The 16,367-nt window shown below is 44.0% G+C and overlaps 1 protein-coding gene across 3 annotated transcripts in view; it reads left to right on the forward strand.

The window, feature by feature from the left end:
• The first annotated feature begins 1,068 nt into the window (after positions 1–1,068).
• COMMD1 (copper metabolism domain containing 1) overlaps positions 1,069–16,367 on the forward strand; it is a 120,276-nt gene continuing 104,977 nt past the window's right edge. For all 3 annotated transcript variants that reach the window (XM_035552869.2, XM_035552867.2, XM_035552868.2), the window contains exon 1: positions 1,069–1,316. In XM_035552869.2, coding sequence (XP_035408762.1) covers positions 1,104–1,316 — 213 coding nt within the window. In that variant the 5' untranslated portion in view covers positions 1,069–1,103. The remainder of the gene's footprint in view (positions 1,317–16,367) is intronic.

The following is a 16,367-nucleotide window of genomic DNA, read 5'->3' on the forward strand; positions in this document are numbered from 1 at the left end:
TCATAATTTATATTCTATATTTTAGAGCAACGTGGTATTTCTTGTATGTCATAAAAGTACAGCAATGAAGGGCTTAAATAACTGAAATCAGGTGGTAAATGATAGAACTGTATTAACAGAACACTGCTATTGGCATCTCCTTTGAGAGCACGTAGTCTCTTTTGTGACTGTATATGCCTGTATATACAAAGCATTTTAATATTTTTTATATTTGAACTTGTATAGAATGGTGCACAGAGAAAACGCTTGATTTTTATTATTACCTCTTTTTGAACTGTCCCCACGTTTTGTGGTTTACCTTGTGTCTTACAACAAAGGGATACAAAGCACATCCTACGGAAGTTCCCTTAAAATACCTGAATATTTAGTAAAAATGGAATATTTTAATTCAAGTACAGTTCAAAACGCAGCGATTTATTGCACTGCATTGGGTCATTCCTCTTTGGTTGTGGCTTCTGGGGGATGGCTCTTTTTTTAATTCACGGATAACTTTGAAACATCACATGTAATTGTCAGGGCGTGGAAAAATAGTGGTGATAATAGTGAATGTTATAATTACATTAGTGAATTTATTATAGTTAAGGGATAACAGTGAAGGATCCATGGTGGTGTGTGTCATTACACTTGTCACTACTTGTGTTGGTATGTCAAATGTACGATTACCTGGTAGTATGTGCCTAAACATTTGCGTTAAATAAAGTTCTGCTAGAGCTGCTTTTAGAGCTGCTGCTTTTCCAGTCATGGATTTGTTTGGTATTTGATATTTACCATCAGCCTGCCAGAGCACATAATCCATCTGCCACTCGTGAAGAAGAAAATCAGCCTTCCATTTCTCCTCGTCCAACGCGTGAATGCTACCTCAGGCACGGCTCTGCGCTGCAGGTGGGAGCGTGTCGGCTCTAACCACGAAAACATGAGCTCCTCCTCACGGACAGAGCTTCCTTTCCCCTGCGAGGAAGGTGCAGAGCCGCTGCTTTCCACCCTGAGGAGCGCAGAGCCCCGGCCAGCAGCGGGGACCACCCCGGGGCCCGAGCCCCGGCCGCCAGGCGCCAGCCGAGAGCCCGGAGCGGGGCGGGCCGAGGCGCTGGGGCCGCCCCTCCAAAATGGCCGAGCAGCAGCAGCCCCAGCAGCAGCAGACACCGGGAGCAGGGTCGGAGGGCTGCAAGGCGCTGGGCGCCCTGCTCAGCGGCATCGCGCAGGCCGCCTACCACGGCAACGCGGCCCTGACGGCCGAGCTGCTCCGCGGGCAGCTCTACCCCGAGGCGGCGCCCGAGGAGTTCGCGGCCCTGCGCGCCAAGATGGGCGGCCTCCTGCAGGTACCGCCCGCGGGTTTGGGGGTCTGGGGGGTCCCGGGGCTCGGCACGGAGCTGTTTGGGGTGCTCCTGTGAGGAGGAGCGGGAGTGGGGTGTTAATTCTGGGTGTTTAACGCCCGCATCCCAGTATATAGCAGCGAACTTCTTATACTGTGGGGGGCTTTCTTTCTGAAACGTTCCTTGGCATCTAAGTAAAGCTGCAACGTCTGCTTTGTCCTCTATCAGTACGTACTGTTATTACTGTATGCCGCTTGTGTTACTAAAGATTGTTCATCTCTCCTTAAACCCATTATATGTTAAGTTACAGCCCTCTAAGAAATACTTGGAATTACCTTAGATCATTTTATATGGCAGGAAAATGTCCAAAAACTAGAAGATACTGGCTTTACTTTTCTCTATATTTTTATTTCTTACAAGGTCAAAAGTGTGTATTCATTTCAAAAGACTGTAAAACGTCTTTATTTCTCCATCGCTAACTTTGTACCAGGAGGTGGTATCGTAGCACTAACGCCCATGTTAGCGCAGCAGGTGCTGCTCTAATTCCTGACCACACAGCAGCAGTCACCAACTCCAGCTTAGTCTTTCATAATTACACTGTGCTCACAGCACCGTTAGCAGCAGTGTCCCCGTTTGTCCATCAGGTAAGAAACTGTGTATGTGAAATGTACCACTTTGATTTGTAATTTCTTTATTGTCGTTCATGCTTGAAGACAACTGCCTTGGTAGCCACAGCAGTCAGATCTACCTGGTATCCTGCAAGATGCGGTATGCTAATTGAGAAGTATATTATTGCCAAAATCCACCCCAAACCATTCTATGATTCAAAAAGTGGTTGTTTTTGCCCCCTTTTGGCCATATCCACTGCCGCTTCCTTGTGACAACTGCAGTGCTTTCTGGACCACTCCGTGAGCGGACAGTTGTCGGTCATGTTGTTGAATAACTCAAAGGGAGGAAGAGAAACAGAACGACTGAAGCTCCTGAGTCTAAATTGTCTCATGGAAAGATCAGCTGAGTGTCAGAAGTGAATAAAGGATGCAGCTTGGACTGCATAGCCAGGAGTAGCGAGTGAAGGGGAGCAGGGAGCGAGGTGAGTTCTTTCATCAGTTCACTGAAGAAAAACAAAATCAATGTCAGTTTGTACAGTGGGCAGCAAACTAGAGTGCCTCAGACCCGCTGTCTGTTCTGTTCGCTCTTAGGGGGTGATGGTGACTGGCATTACCAATGCCCCACGAGTGTCATGGCCTGAATCCTTGGCTCAAAGCCAGGATGTTTTGAGTTCTACTCGACAGCCGCAGGACCAGTGGGAGACAAAACAAAAAGCCATAAACCAAACTTTCTGCTGTATCGTATTCTTTAAAAAAATAGATGAATGCTTTCTATTTTTTTTCTGTACTGTGTATTTTGGCTAATATGTCAACCTTTTTCTCTAGATTTTCTAGATTAGAATTTCTGATTCGCTCTTCTGTTTCATTTTTGAAATTGGTTTCCTCTAAATTTGTGTAAGCCAGATTTTACTGTATTATTCACCGTGCTCTGTTCTGATGGCCATTTTTCAGATGGTTATGTCCCTTTCTTATTTTTGACCCACCTTTTTTTTGTAGATTGTTTGGTGGTAGAGTGTTTTTTTTGAGGTGTTTTTGACTACCTCTGACAGATGACCGGCAAATACAAGTAGTATTTTTCTACTAATTTCAATGCAGTTCTGTAGTGTAGTAACTTCAGATAAATGTTAACTTCATAGGAATGTTCTCCAAACTCTGTGCATGCACTGTTTTTTCTCTTTACAGGAATATGTAGCTTTTTAGCCATGACTGAAGCATGACAGCTGCTCAGCCAAAATGATGTATTTGAGGCCAGAAGAAAAGACAGTGCCACATCCAGAGGATATAGCTAGAGAAACTTAGGCAAACATAGTTGATAGATTTGGAATTTGATGATGATGCTAGCGCTTATTTTCTGCTTTTATGTAGAGTCCATAGTTTCTTTAATGATCAAATTCAGGCGTGTTGTGGTTTAGCCCGGCTGGCAGCTAAACACCACACAGCCGTTCGCTCACCTTCCCCCCTCCCTCTCCGGGATGGGGGAGAGAAATGGGAAAGTGAAGCCTGTGAGTTGAGATAAAGACAGTTTATTAAGACAGGAAAAATAATAACAATAATAGTATTAATAATAATAATGTGTACGAAACAAGTGATGCACAATGCAATTGCTCACCACCCGCTGACCGATGCCCAGCCTATCCCCGAGCAGCCGGCCCCCCACCCCGGCTAGCCACCCCTATATATTGTTCAGGATGACGTCAGATGGTATGGAATACCCCTTTGGCCAGTTTGGGTCAGCTGTCCTGGGTCTGTCCCCTCCCAGCTCCTGCTGCACCCCCAGCCTGCTCGCTAGCAGGACAGAGCGAGAAGCTGAAAAGTCCTTGGCTTGGTGTAAGCACTGCTCTACAACAATTAAAACATCAGCATGTTATCAGCGCTCTTCTCATCCTAATCCAAAACATAGCACCCTACCAGCTACTAGGAGGAAAATTAGCTCTGTCCCAACTGAAACCAGGACAGATATCCACCCCTTATTCCATACCATTTATGTCATGCTTAGGTTACACTCTTTCCAATACCTTCTAATTAATCACCATTTTCATCTATGATATATAGCAATCATGATAGTGATGACATGCAGTATTATATAATAATTAACATACTACAATTCAACTCATGGGCTATTCTCACCCAATATTAGGTCCCCTTGAGGTACACACCGGACCTCCCCATTCTTTTGCATTACCCACCAAGTACATCCACGAATGGGTTTGCCTTTTCCTGAGGCAGGAGTAGCCCAGACTGTCTTACCCAGCATGTTTCTTACGTGCACTACAGGAACTTTATCCCCTTCTACAGTGCGTAACAGGTTTGATTGGGCAGGTCCAGCTCGGTTGGCAGATCCCCTAGTATTGGCTAACCAGGTGGCCTTTGCCAAATGTGTATCCCAATTTTTGAATGTCCCAGCACCCATTGCTTTCAGTGTAGTCTTTAACAGTCCATTGTATCGTTCAGCTTTCCCGGAGGCTGGTGCATGATAGGGGATGTGATACACCCACTCAATACCATGTTCTTTGGCCCAAGTGTCTATAAGGTTGTTTCGGAAATGAGTCCCATTGTCTGACTCAATTCTTTCTGGGGTGCCATGTTGCCATAGGACTTGCTTTTCAAGGCCCAGGATAGTGTTCCGGGCGGTGGCATGGGGCACAGGATATGTTTCCAGCCATCCGGTGGTTGCTTCCACCATTGTAAGTACGTGGCGCTTGCCGTTGCGGGTTTGGGGGAGTGTGATGTAACCAATCTGCCAGGCCTCTCCATATTTGTATTTCAGCCATCGTCCTCCATACCAAAGAGGCTTTGACCGTTTGGCTTGCTTGATTGCAGCACGTTTCACAATCATGAATAACCTGTGCTATAGTGTCCATGGTCAGGTCCACCCCTCGGTCACGAGCCCATCTGTGTGTTGCATCTCTACCTTGATGGCCTGAGGTGTCATGGGCCCATCGGGCTATAAATAATTCACCTTTATGTTGCCAGTCCAGGTCCACCTGAGCCACTTCAATCTTAGCAGCCTGATCCACCTGCTGGTTGTTTTGATGTTCTTCAGTAGCCCGATTCTTGGGCACATGAGCATCTACATGGCGTACCTTTACAACCAGGTTCTCTACCTGGGCAGCAATATCTTGCCACAATGCAGCAGCCCAGATGGGTTTGCCCCTGCGCTCCCAGTTGTTCTGCTTCCATTGCTGTAAGCACCCCCACAGGGCATTTGCTACCATCCATGAATCAGTATAGAGAACTGGCCACTTGTCTCGTTCAGCAATATCTAAGGCCAGCCGAATGGCTTTCACTTCTGCAAACTGACTCGATTCACCTTCTCCCTCAGCAGCTTCTGCAACTCGTCGTGTAGGACTCCATACAGCAGCTTTCCATCTCCAATGCTTTCCCACAATACGACAGGACCCATCAGTGAACAGGGCATATTGCTTCTCATTTTCTGGTAGCTTGTTGTACAGTGGGGCTTCTTCAGCACGGACCACCTCCTCCTCTGATGATATCCCAAAGTACTTGCCTTCTGGCCAGTCCATAATCACTTCCAAGATTCCTGGGCGACTGGGGTTTCTTATTCGAGCCCGCTGTGTAATCAGTGCAACCCACTTGCTCCATGTAGCATCAGTTGCATGATGTGTAGAGGGGACCCTTCCTTTGAACATCCAGCCTAGTACCGGCAGTCGGGGTGCCAGGAGGAGCTGCGCTTCAGTACCGACCACTTCCGAAGCAGATCGAACTCCTTCATATGCTGCCAATATCTCCTTTTTGGTTGGAGTATAGCGGGCCTCAGATCCTCTGTATCCCCGACTCCAGAACCCCAGGGGTCGACCTCGAGTTTCCCCAGGTTCTTTCTGCCAGAGGCTCCAGGTGGGACCATTCTCCCCGGCTGCGGTGTAGAGCACATTCTTTACATCTGGTCCTGTTCGGACTGGCCCAAGGGCTACTGCATGAACTATTTCCTGCTTAATTTGTTCAAAGGCTTGTCGTTGCTCAGGGCCCCATTCAAAAGCATTCTTCTTACGGGTTACTTGGTAGAGCGGGTTTACAATCAGACTGTAATTTGGAATATGCATTCTCCAAAACCCCACGACACCTAGGAAAGTTTGTGTTTCTTTTTTGCTAGTTGGTGGAGACATAGCTGTTATTTTGTTGATCACATCCATTGGGATTTGACGACGTCCATCTTGCCATTTTATTCCTAAAAACTGGATCTCTCGTGCAGGTCCTTTAACTTTATTTTGTTTTATGGCAAAACCGGCCTTCAGAAGGATTTGGACTATTTTCTTCCCTTTCTCGAAAACTTCCTCTGCAGTGTCACCCCACACAACGATGTCATCGATGTACTGCAGCTGTTCCAGTTCCAGCTCCTGCAGCTGTTCTAGTTCCAGTTCCAGTCCTAACTGAAACCAGGACAAGGCGATACCCTGAAAATGCTGAAATGAATATTACTGTCCGAGTCTGAAAGTCTGATTCCTGTGGGACTTAAGACTTTCTGGTTGTGTCTGTGTCTGCTTTTATTTTCCCTCTCAAAGACAAGTCTTATTCAAGCCTAGTTGAGATGTTCTTTACATAAGGTTAATTCAGGCCCCAGGAAACGTGATTAAAATTGTGTGATGTTTATTCATTGTTGTAACACCAGCATACAGGTTAGGAGGATGGCAATCTGCTGGGGAAAGGATGTCATGTTCCCCAGGTGCTGCTTTAAGAACCCGAACTGATAACACCTGTGGTCTTTGAGGTGACACCTTCCAATTCAAGGTAGCATCTCGTTGTTATCAGGTGTGTGTCTCCTTGCCTTCATGCCCAGAACTCTGCTCATCTTATGGGTGAAATTCCTGGGAAACAGTCAAATTTTATACAGATCGGTGCACTTTGAAGTTGAGTTTTAAGCTAAGCAATACTTTGTTCAGGCACAACTTCAGGATGAGTATGCATGGATTTTGGTTATTTCTAGTGGGGCACTTAAAGGAAGTAATGTGTAAGTCCTGTGGATACTTCAGGATGCTGAACCACAGAGATCCTGAAAAAGTCCCTTGGCTTTTAGGTTGTTTAGAGGGCCATGTCTCTCCCACTTCTGTCAGTGTGGGGAGGTAGAAGTTATGCTTTGGAAGTAGGGAGGCTTAAGCTTTTGTCTACCTGTTGTCCTAGGTATTACTTGTGATGCTTCCTTTTCAGTTCTCAGAGCTAGCTTACAAATCTCTGCCTGTGGCATTGATTGTCTCATCTGAAGATGTCACGCAGAATAAATACAGCGTGAGCCGTTTCCTGTTGTTTGAACAATGTGGCATGGAGAAACTTGAAGGTAAAGTTGCCTTGGCCCTTCAAGTTGCTGAACTAAATCTTCAATAGCCGAGAACCACAAAACACATTCTTGCATATGTCAGGGAGTTGCCTGGAATACTTTTAGTATCTCTATGATTTTAAGTGTATGTGTTGTGTCAGCTTTTCAAGTTGTGTAGACTTGTAAAGTGTTCCTTTATATGTAACATCTTACTCTTCGGACAAACATCTTGGATGCTAGTGTCTCCCCAGAACCTGGAGGAGCAAGCTGTCCCTGTGAATGTGTTGTCCCTTCCTTGTCAATGGTTGAGTAAATCTATTCCAGTCCTTATATTTAATTCATTGTGAAAAATGTGCATGATTAAAGTGTTAACACCAATGCTTGTGTTTTTTCTGTGTTTTTATCTTTTTCTTCTTTTCTCTGGGTAAGGCGAGGGCAACAAACAGCAGAACAGGAGCAGAGAGTCAGAGAACTTGCTCGTGCAGCCAATTCCCTTGTGTAGCAGTGATCCGTACCTGAAGTTTAGAAGAAGACATAACTTTTTGTGTCTCCATTGATGATAATACCTAATCACACCAAATATATTGTGCTGGGCAGTAGCCATGCTGTTTGTTTTCAGATACCTTGTTTAAGAGCCCACGTTCTTTACATGGTCGATATGGAGAAGATAAGATGTCTTTTATTGTCTTCTGTTGTCTCTGTAGGGATTGTAAACACCTAACCTGGATGGGATGAACAGTACCTCACTCCCCTCTCTTGTTTTGTTTTTTTTTTTTTTTTTTTTTTCCTGATGCATACGCATGCTGTCAGTTCATTGTGAGAAGCAGAGAGATTCATTGGCCTTGTGACTATTTAATTGCTGTAGTACTTTATGTCCTCTAAGTAGTAATCATAAATCAGTACTCTGAATGAGTCCATGCATAAATCAGCCACTTATTTCTGTTAGAGCTTATATAAATAAGGTGAAGGACTTTGCTGTACCCTCCCGCATTCTGTGTGTACAAAGCATGGTAACTTCTCAAGCATGTGAAAAGCACGGCACCTGTGAAATGTGTGGAAATGAATAGAGTCCACAAAAGTGCATCCTGTTTACTGGAGCAATAAGACTTATTTTTTCCTGGTCTTTGTATAGTCTTGTATTTTATTTTATTTTATTTTACTTTATTTTATTTATAAAAGCTGTCTTGATAATCCACTTCTTCTGGCTGTTTCTTTTCCTCCCCATAGATCTGCGTATGTTTTACTGCAGAATGTGCATGAATAATCTGGCCTCTTTCTAAAGTCCCAACTTTATTTTGTAGAGAAACAGCGTTTCCTTATTACATTTGTCTCTAGTGACATTTACTTTTTTTTTTTTTTTTTTTACATTTCATTTCTTGTGTGGAATTTCTTAGAAGGTAGAACAAAACTCCAGGAAGGCTGGCTGGGGAGAACTTTATCATCTCAATGTTTTGTCAATTACATTTAACTTTCTGCTTGCATATTTCCCAGCCTCCAATCCCATACATTTACAAAGCCTTGAGAAACGGGGGGAGATCAGCTCCTGCAAATTCTCACCCCAAGCATATTTGGTTTTCAAAGACTTCTTCGTCCTGATCAAAATACTAAATTTGTCTCCTCCTCATGTAAATTTAATTTGCTGAGTTAGTTCCTGTGGTTTAAAAAAAAATAGTTGGTTACATCTAGAGTAATTCCACTCTTTTCCTTTTGGTGGCGGCAGGCTCTTGAATTTACTGAATGTGCTGGAAGTGTCCCGGCTCACTATTCTGCTTCAGAACAAACTGTACGTTGGCTAAATGACAACGAAAATTCATCACGAGGCGTATAAATATTATATTTGATTTATTTTTTGCAAATAGTGAGGGTGTTACCATCTGTAATGAATACATCAGTATGTCCCTGGTAAAATATTAATCAGGATGTACATAAGTACTGTGGGAGAACTGAGCATTTGATATCCAGCATGGGAAATGCCCAAAACATCGCACAGGAATGCATTTCTTAGCCCTCTTCCTCCTCTCATTTCCCCTAGAAATCACACTGATATTCCTACCAGCTTTTCTAGCAACTGTGGTATTTCATTTCCCTGCTGTTTAAGCCAAGAAGCTGGCGGTACCGTTGCAGTTTGGCTCTGCTTGCTTTCACAGTTTATTTAAGCCCCATCCTGAAGCTGTTTCTACGTTGTGAAATGCCCCATTGCTGCTGGTGGTTATTAGTCATTGCGCCTTTGGAGGATGTTTTTCGGGTAAGAAACCATTTGATCAAAATCTGATCTAAAGGCTTGCGGGGGAAAACCTCAGTGCCACCGGCAGATAAAATTGCTCAGAGCACAAAACTCTGGGAAGGAACAGCAGCGACCTGCGGGTGCTTTGAGGGCTGATGGCTGCCATTGGCACACCGTGTCCCTAAAGGCTGTCGCCCGACTGCAGTCCTGTCCTGACCAAGTTGCTGTTGTCACCTGGAGAAGGGGTCCCAAAGCATTACTGCTGCTGCTTGGGAGGGAAGAGATGATAGATCTTGGTGAAAGGGGTCTGCCTTTATGTGAGAAGTCAGAGCAGAAAGATGATCGTGGAGTTTATCAGTTGAGGAGGATGGAGGCCTTTTTGTCTTCTTCAGGGGAGGGCAGAGGCCTTTTCTTCAGGGTTTCTGCTGACAGCCGTTGATAGGGGGAAAAACCCAAACTTCTTGCATTTTCTGGTATGGCAAGAGAGCTGTTGTTCTTCCCTCTCTCAGCTAACTTGTGATTCTTCACATACATGGGCTTTGTCGTGGGCTCTTTTTATTGAACGCTTCACGATTGTCTTGGAAGCCCAAGCTTCTCAGAGGCAGAACGGCCTCAATGCAAAGGCTGAGGTGAAATCATTTGGGAAGAGTTATCGGGAAAGATTGCTTGCTTTCTGATGCCTGGAATTACTCTTGTGCCTGTGTCTACTCACTGAAAACGAGTGCCTGTTAGATACGTTCGTTCTTCTCAATTTGGGTAAAAGGCAACAAGTTAGCCTGTAAGAGGGCATCAACAAGTGCTGTGTCTGTATCAGATGCTTTCTGCCCAAATAGGCATCCCACGTGGTATGAAACCTCTCATTCCCACCAGTGTGCTTCTTTTGAGAAATTTTACTGGGCTAGGCAGAAATGTGCTAACAATAACGCTGCACAGAGTTTTGTGAGGGAGGGTGGGCATGTCTGCTGTGTTATAACAGGATGTGCACGAGAAAATGATGATTATCTAAATTGATGTTTGCCTGGGACAACTGAACAACAACCCCAGTTGTTTTTTAATCTAGTGAAACACGGCTATTACATAGCCCGGCTGCCGCCTCTGTGGGTCTGGTGTCACAGCGTGCGTTTTCTGTTCCTTCACATGCCTACAGTTATTGTTCCTTTTTGTTCCTTTTTTTTTGGTCTTGTTTCAACATCATCTTAGGAGGGTAGAAAATTGCTTGTTCACTTGAAATACCGTCTGCTATACTGTAGCGATAAAAACGTTCATGGTGAAAGTGCTTCCACGCTTAATTATTTTAGATCTCAGTACATGTATATGAGGTCAGTTCGAGTAAGGGCTGGTGGGGCTGGCAGTTATGGAATAACACCAACTGGAGGGGAAAAGTTCTTCAAGAGAATGGGCTGGAGAGGAGGGTTGGCTGCAGGATGCTGCGTGGCTGAAGGACATTTCAAGTAGCCGTGGGCTCAGTGCTTCACTGCCTAGAGCAGCGGTTTACTACTTGTATGTTAATAAGAACAATACACTTTCATCACTCTGGATTTCTTTAATGTTTATTCTTTTTCAGTTTCTCCAGTTGCAGAGCTCAGTGTTTGTATTAAGTTCAAGCCTTTCATATTCTGTTCTCATTACTATTTTAATTCCAGAAGAGGCATTTAGACGGCAGTGTTTTTGCTGGGAGCTACAGGACATGAAGGTGACGGATTCTTGCAGCGTGAGCAGTTTTCTACAAATTGGGCTGTCATTTGAACAATGTGGCCTGAGCGAGGATTCTCATCTGCACCTGCAAATTACAAACATTTTAGCACTCCTGCTGCTGGGCATTAAAGAGTGCACCTCCTGAAGGCAGGCAGAAACAGAAGGACTCTAATATAGTTTATTTAATCGGGAGTATTTTCTGTAACTCAGGCATGAGACAGAGATGAAAGATCACTTCATAATGAGTGTGGTCCTACACTCATTTCATTTGAGGCTGTAAAGTGCCGATATACTATAACCGTGTCATTTACTTAAGAAGGGCTCACTTTATCTTTAATGGTTTACTTGACCTTTTGCATCGCATCGTTTATTTATCTCCTTATCTATAGACAAGTGGTAAATTAAAAGAAGTAGGCAAACTTGCGTCATTGATGTGGTAAGCTCTGTATTGCTCAAATTAGAAGCAAGCCTCTCTCGGTTTTTCCTCAGTTCTGGTGTGGGTAATTTCTGATTATATCTCTAGAGATCTAGGTGCTCTGTCCCAGCTGTGGAGGTGGTGGCTGTGCTCTTGTGTCTAGAGCAGACGGGTCAGTGCCAGCTCTTGCTGTTTATAATGACGGTGTGTTATGTTTTAGCTTAAAAATGCCCTACTGAAAATCTGGTGACCCCACCAATGGGCTTCCAGAGCAGCATACTGGTGAGAAAGGGGGATTCTCTGGTCGTCAGGATGTTTTGTGTCCCGTTCATTTCCTTTTTCCCATCCAAATATATAGTTTGTTTAGTCACATCTGTAGGACTTTTGCAAGTAGTATTTTTGTCATCAATAACATGTTTCCCTCAAAAAAAGCAAAGAAACAAAACCCCACAGGTGAGTTTATCATGTAACACGTATTTGTGTGTGCTTGCACGTGCCCACACGAAGGCACAGCAAGGAAAGTATTTTGGTTGTGCTGGAATTCATTAGTCCCATCTCATTGCTGCAGTCTTTCCATTGACCTTAAGAACAGTCTAGTCTGACTGAAGACTGTGGAGTTCGATCTTGCTTTTGAAGTTCATTGCTACAAATTAAATGGTTCTACTATTCTTAATTAGTATTTGTCCAACACGTGCCATATGGAGTATATCTGAAAAGGGAAAAAGACCCCCTTAGGCTTCAGGTGTGGTTTCATGTCTGTATTTCAATAACACTAGTTCTCCACTTCCTATTCCCAAAAGTCTGGGGGAAATGCTGAAGAGGACAATGAAGTCACTGCCATCTTCTGTCTCAGTTCTGGTGGTTTCCTGGGCTAGTATTAATCGTCTTTCTGCTTTAAATGTGGCCTATGAAAAGGTGGGAACTTGAGTTGTCTCTCGTTTTCTTTCTGTTTGATGCCTGAAGAAGAACTAAAAGGAAAAGGGAAGGCTGTATTTACATGTGAGTCTTGACTGCTCTGTTTTCTATGAAAGACTGAGAAACCAGAAGACCATCCAGAGCAAGCTGGTGATTTGTTTGTTCTTGTCATTTACATTAATTTCATCTTGGACAGAGTGATCAGACCTTCACTTAGGAGCATTACTTATTTTGCATCCTGGTTTTGAAGCTTTAGGGACTGATGGCTTCTTATATGGAGCCTAAAGCTTAGCTGCAGGCAGGGAGCAAGTACCAGCTTCCTCCCCATCAGCAGTGGGATTAAGAGGGGAAAGATGCTTTCTGTCAAGAGCTTCAGAGGCGATGTGTAGCTCGTGAAGTCCACAGACTGGGTATGTGGAAGCTGGGAGTGCTTACCAGGGAAATTGTCTTTGCTTACCATTTCATTACACTCCTTCCGAGATACCCAGTGTCAGAAAGGATCCTGGGTTTGATGGAGGTTTGGGCTGACACAGTTCAACTGTTCGAATTTTCTGTTTAGTCCAGTTTTAACCTTTCTTTCCACTTTAAGTACAATATGTTTCTAGTAATAAACACTTTTTTTTTTTTTTTTTTTTTACTCTAACCAGGACTGCACTGAAATTGTATTCTTTGTGATTTTTTTCTTTGTGATATGATACTTTTAAAATTGTGCCTGTTACTACTGTTGTGAAGGAGAATAAATATTTTCTTGCTCCAGGAGTCTCCTAAAGTTGGCAATGGAGACAAAATTCTTCTTCCAATCTTGCCAGTGTCAAGATGCAGCACAGCTGAGCAGATAAGACTTCTTTTTTTCATATATACTTTTAAACTGTGAGTAATGATTGATCTTATTAGAGAAAGGGACTATTTGATCTTGGAGTGACCATCATCTCTGCTAACATACACACATCCGTGTTTCAGAGAAAGTTCAGAACAAGCAGAGAGCAGCAGAAAGAGGTGTTCATGCGTTGGATAACCAGCACCATACCAGAGATGAAGAACTGTGGAATTCACTTGAGCCACTGAAGTTCACAGTTAGTATTACAAAGAAGTTCAGGTGACACGTCATCTCTTTACTTGCTAAGCAGCTGAAGTTTTCCATTCCTGGTAAGGTTTAGCCACCATGGTATGGGAGTGATGTGTAATAGTTCTTCTACTGTGATAAGCAACTGGATACAGTTGCTTAGATCAACTTAAAAAACAAAGAAAAAATCTTTCAATACCAGAAACTCAAATGATGGAGAAAGTGCTATGGGACTTGCTGGAATTATTCCATTTTATAACTTGTACTTGGAGTTTGCTTCCAGTGTGGTGACTGAGTGTGGTGGAGCCTTGAACTCTTCAGTGTGCTCAGAGGATGTTGATATTTGCAATAGTTTATTAAAAAGTAAAAATAAAAATACCAGAAACCATGATTGTTATGTGATGTCTTTTCTTAGTTTGCATTTTATTCATTGAGCCCCATGGGGCAGAAGTTGCCAGGTGAGACCCTCCAAGGACTTGAGTTCCAGCCTGAGCAACCTGCCTGGCTCCCTGGGGGCTCTCCTCGGGTAGAAGGATTGCTTACAGCTTACTGAGGAGGCTCTCAAATTCATCCCTAGAGGTGCTCTGTCTTTAGGGCAAGATGAAATGAGTGACTTCCTTAAAGGAAAAGGCTTAAATATTCTGCTTTTTTATTTTGTATATATCATTATGGATAATGATGGAAACTTCTACACAGTAACTTCTAAAAAGCATTTAATAAATACGTGGAGTAAGCCTGATCTGCCTGGAAGGTGCAATACCTCCATGGCACAGGATTAGGAGTATTCATTATTGGGAAAACCAAACTGGTTTCTTGTTCTGAGGCATTTTTGTTATGCCTTCTGAACTCCTGAAGGTTAAGGACAGTAGGTTTTCTATCACGTTGTTTGATTACCAGTAGTTACGTACAAGGAAAGCGAATCAACCTACACATTTAGCCACCCAGTGATTTAAAACTGGACCCTTTGCACAAATTGAGATTTGCCCTTCATTGTGTTTACAGTGCACAAACACCTGTGTAGAGCTGATGGCCCAAGATTTAGTTAGGAGTACTCGATCTCTTAGAAAATTGGGTACTTCTGCAGCTGTACAGCAAATCTGTTCCTCCCTCCTCCCCAGCTCCCCGTGGAGTTTAGTGTCTGTTTACCAGTTCTGCTTCAGGACAGCGTGTTTCACTTGGAAAGGTGACAGTGATCTTGGAACATGTTTTTTTTCTCCTTCTCCTTATTTGGCATCTTCCACATTTACCTGTTAACAATGCTGTTTGATGTGTGACTCCACGTAAATAAAAACAGACTACAGCTGAACCTTGGTGAAAGGAATCATAAAACATACTGCGTAGAGCAAATGTGAAATAACACCCAGCCTGGCCAAACACCTTTATTTGGACTTAAAATTGGGATTTCTTTTTAGTTGTTTTAAGAAATGTTTCTATAATTCTCTAATTTGCTATGGTAATATAGTCTGGAAAAATTGATTTTTTCTTTCTCTTCTAACAGTAAAAGTTGCAATACAAATATAGTTTGAGTGAAATTCTCTGTTTTTCCAAGTAAGGTGAGATTTTTTTCATGTTGAGATGTATCTGGATCTCTGCCAACCGATTCCTACCTCAACTCGGTGGGTAGTCTTTCCTTTTTCTGCTCTGTAGTTCTCTATAAACTGTGATGTCAGGATGGAGAAACATGTTCTTAAGATGCACACGGGCCCTGAAGCAGAATCTTGGTGAAAGGCAAGGGAGCAGCAGACACTTTTTTGCTGTCTGACGTTTGCATGTGACTTGGTTGACTCAAGACTGTCACGTCTGATGCATGATTCATTCATGCTCTTCTTGCCAATTCTGGTTGGAGTATAAGTGATCGGCTGTTCTAACAGGCTGGTTATATAAATACCTTTTGGTTTTACATTATCGAAGATGGTACAAATATTTACAAATTTGTAGCAGTTAGGATTTCTTCTGTATTTTTTATTAAACTTTTTTTTTTTAAGTGAACAAAACATGTACGACCCCCTTTTTCTACAGAAGAAGAAACAGGACATTTAGGCAGCTTTCTTGTAGGCTCCTTCAGGTAGTGGAAGGCCACTGTAAGTTCTCCCCAGAGCCTTCTCTTCTCCAGGCTGAACAACCCCAGCTCCCTCAGCCTGTCTGTGTAAGAGATGTGCTCCAGACCCCGATCATCCTCGTGGCTGTCCTGTGGACCTGCTCCAACAGGTCTACATCTTTCTGATATTGGGGGCCCCAGAGCTGAATGCAGGGCTCCAGGTGGGGTCTGACGAGAGCAGGGCTGAGGGGGACGGTCCTCTCCCTCGCCCTGCTTTTGGTGCAGCCGAGGATGTGGTTGGCTTTCTGGGCTGCAAGCCCACATTGCCGGCTCATGTCGAGCTCTTTGCCCACCAGGACCTCCAATGGAGATGAGAAGCTGCAGCTCTGATTCTTGTCGGGGACTTGCTCAAGTTTGTGAGTTTTGGGTTTCTGTGACGTGCAAGCCCATCAGCCTTGGGCTTTGAGGTTAGGCCCTGTTGTTTGAGACCTCCCCCCTCTTCTACACCGCCTGCTTTGGCATCTGCACCCCCAGCATTGCCAGCGTGTGTCTGTGTTTTTTTCTCCTGAGGTGCTGGCCTCTCCTGGTGGGCCCTCGAGACTGGGGGTTGTTACGCTGCCTTTCAACCCTCTTGAGAGCTGTAAGGAGCCAAAAGGCACGTGCAGCTGGTGCAGAAAGGCTCTTCCCTCAGCAGTCACTGGATGTGCCTGCTGGTACCTGACAAGTGACCGTGTGCGTGCCTCTGTTTGTGACCCTGGCATCAAGTCTCCTGCATGACCAAAAGAAAGCGAGGGATCTGGCTGTGGCCAGGAGAGTGGTGGTTGCTCGTT

This window comes from Cygnus atratus, chromosome 3 (assembly GCF_013377495.2).
Source record: "Cygnus atratus isolate AKBS03 ecotype Queensland, Australia chromosome 3, CAtr_DNAZoo_HiC_assembly, whole genome shotgun sequence".
NCBI lineage: Eukaryota > Metazoa > Chordata > Aves > Anseriformes > Anatidae > Cygnus > Cygnus atratus.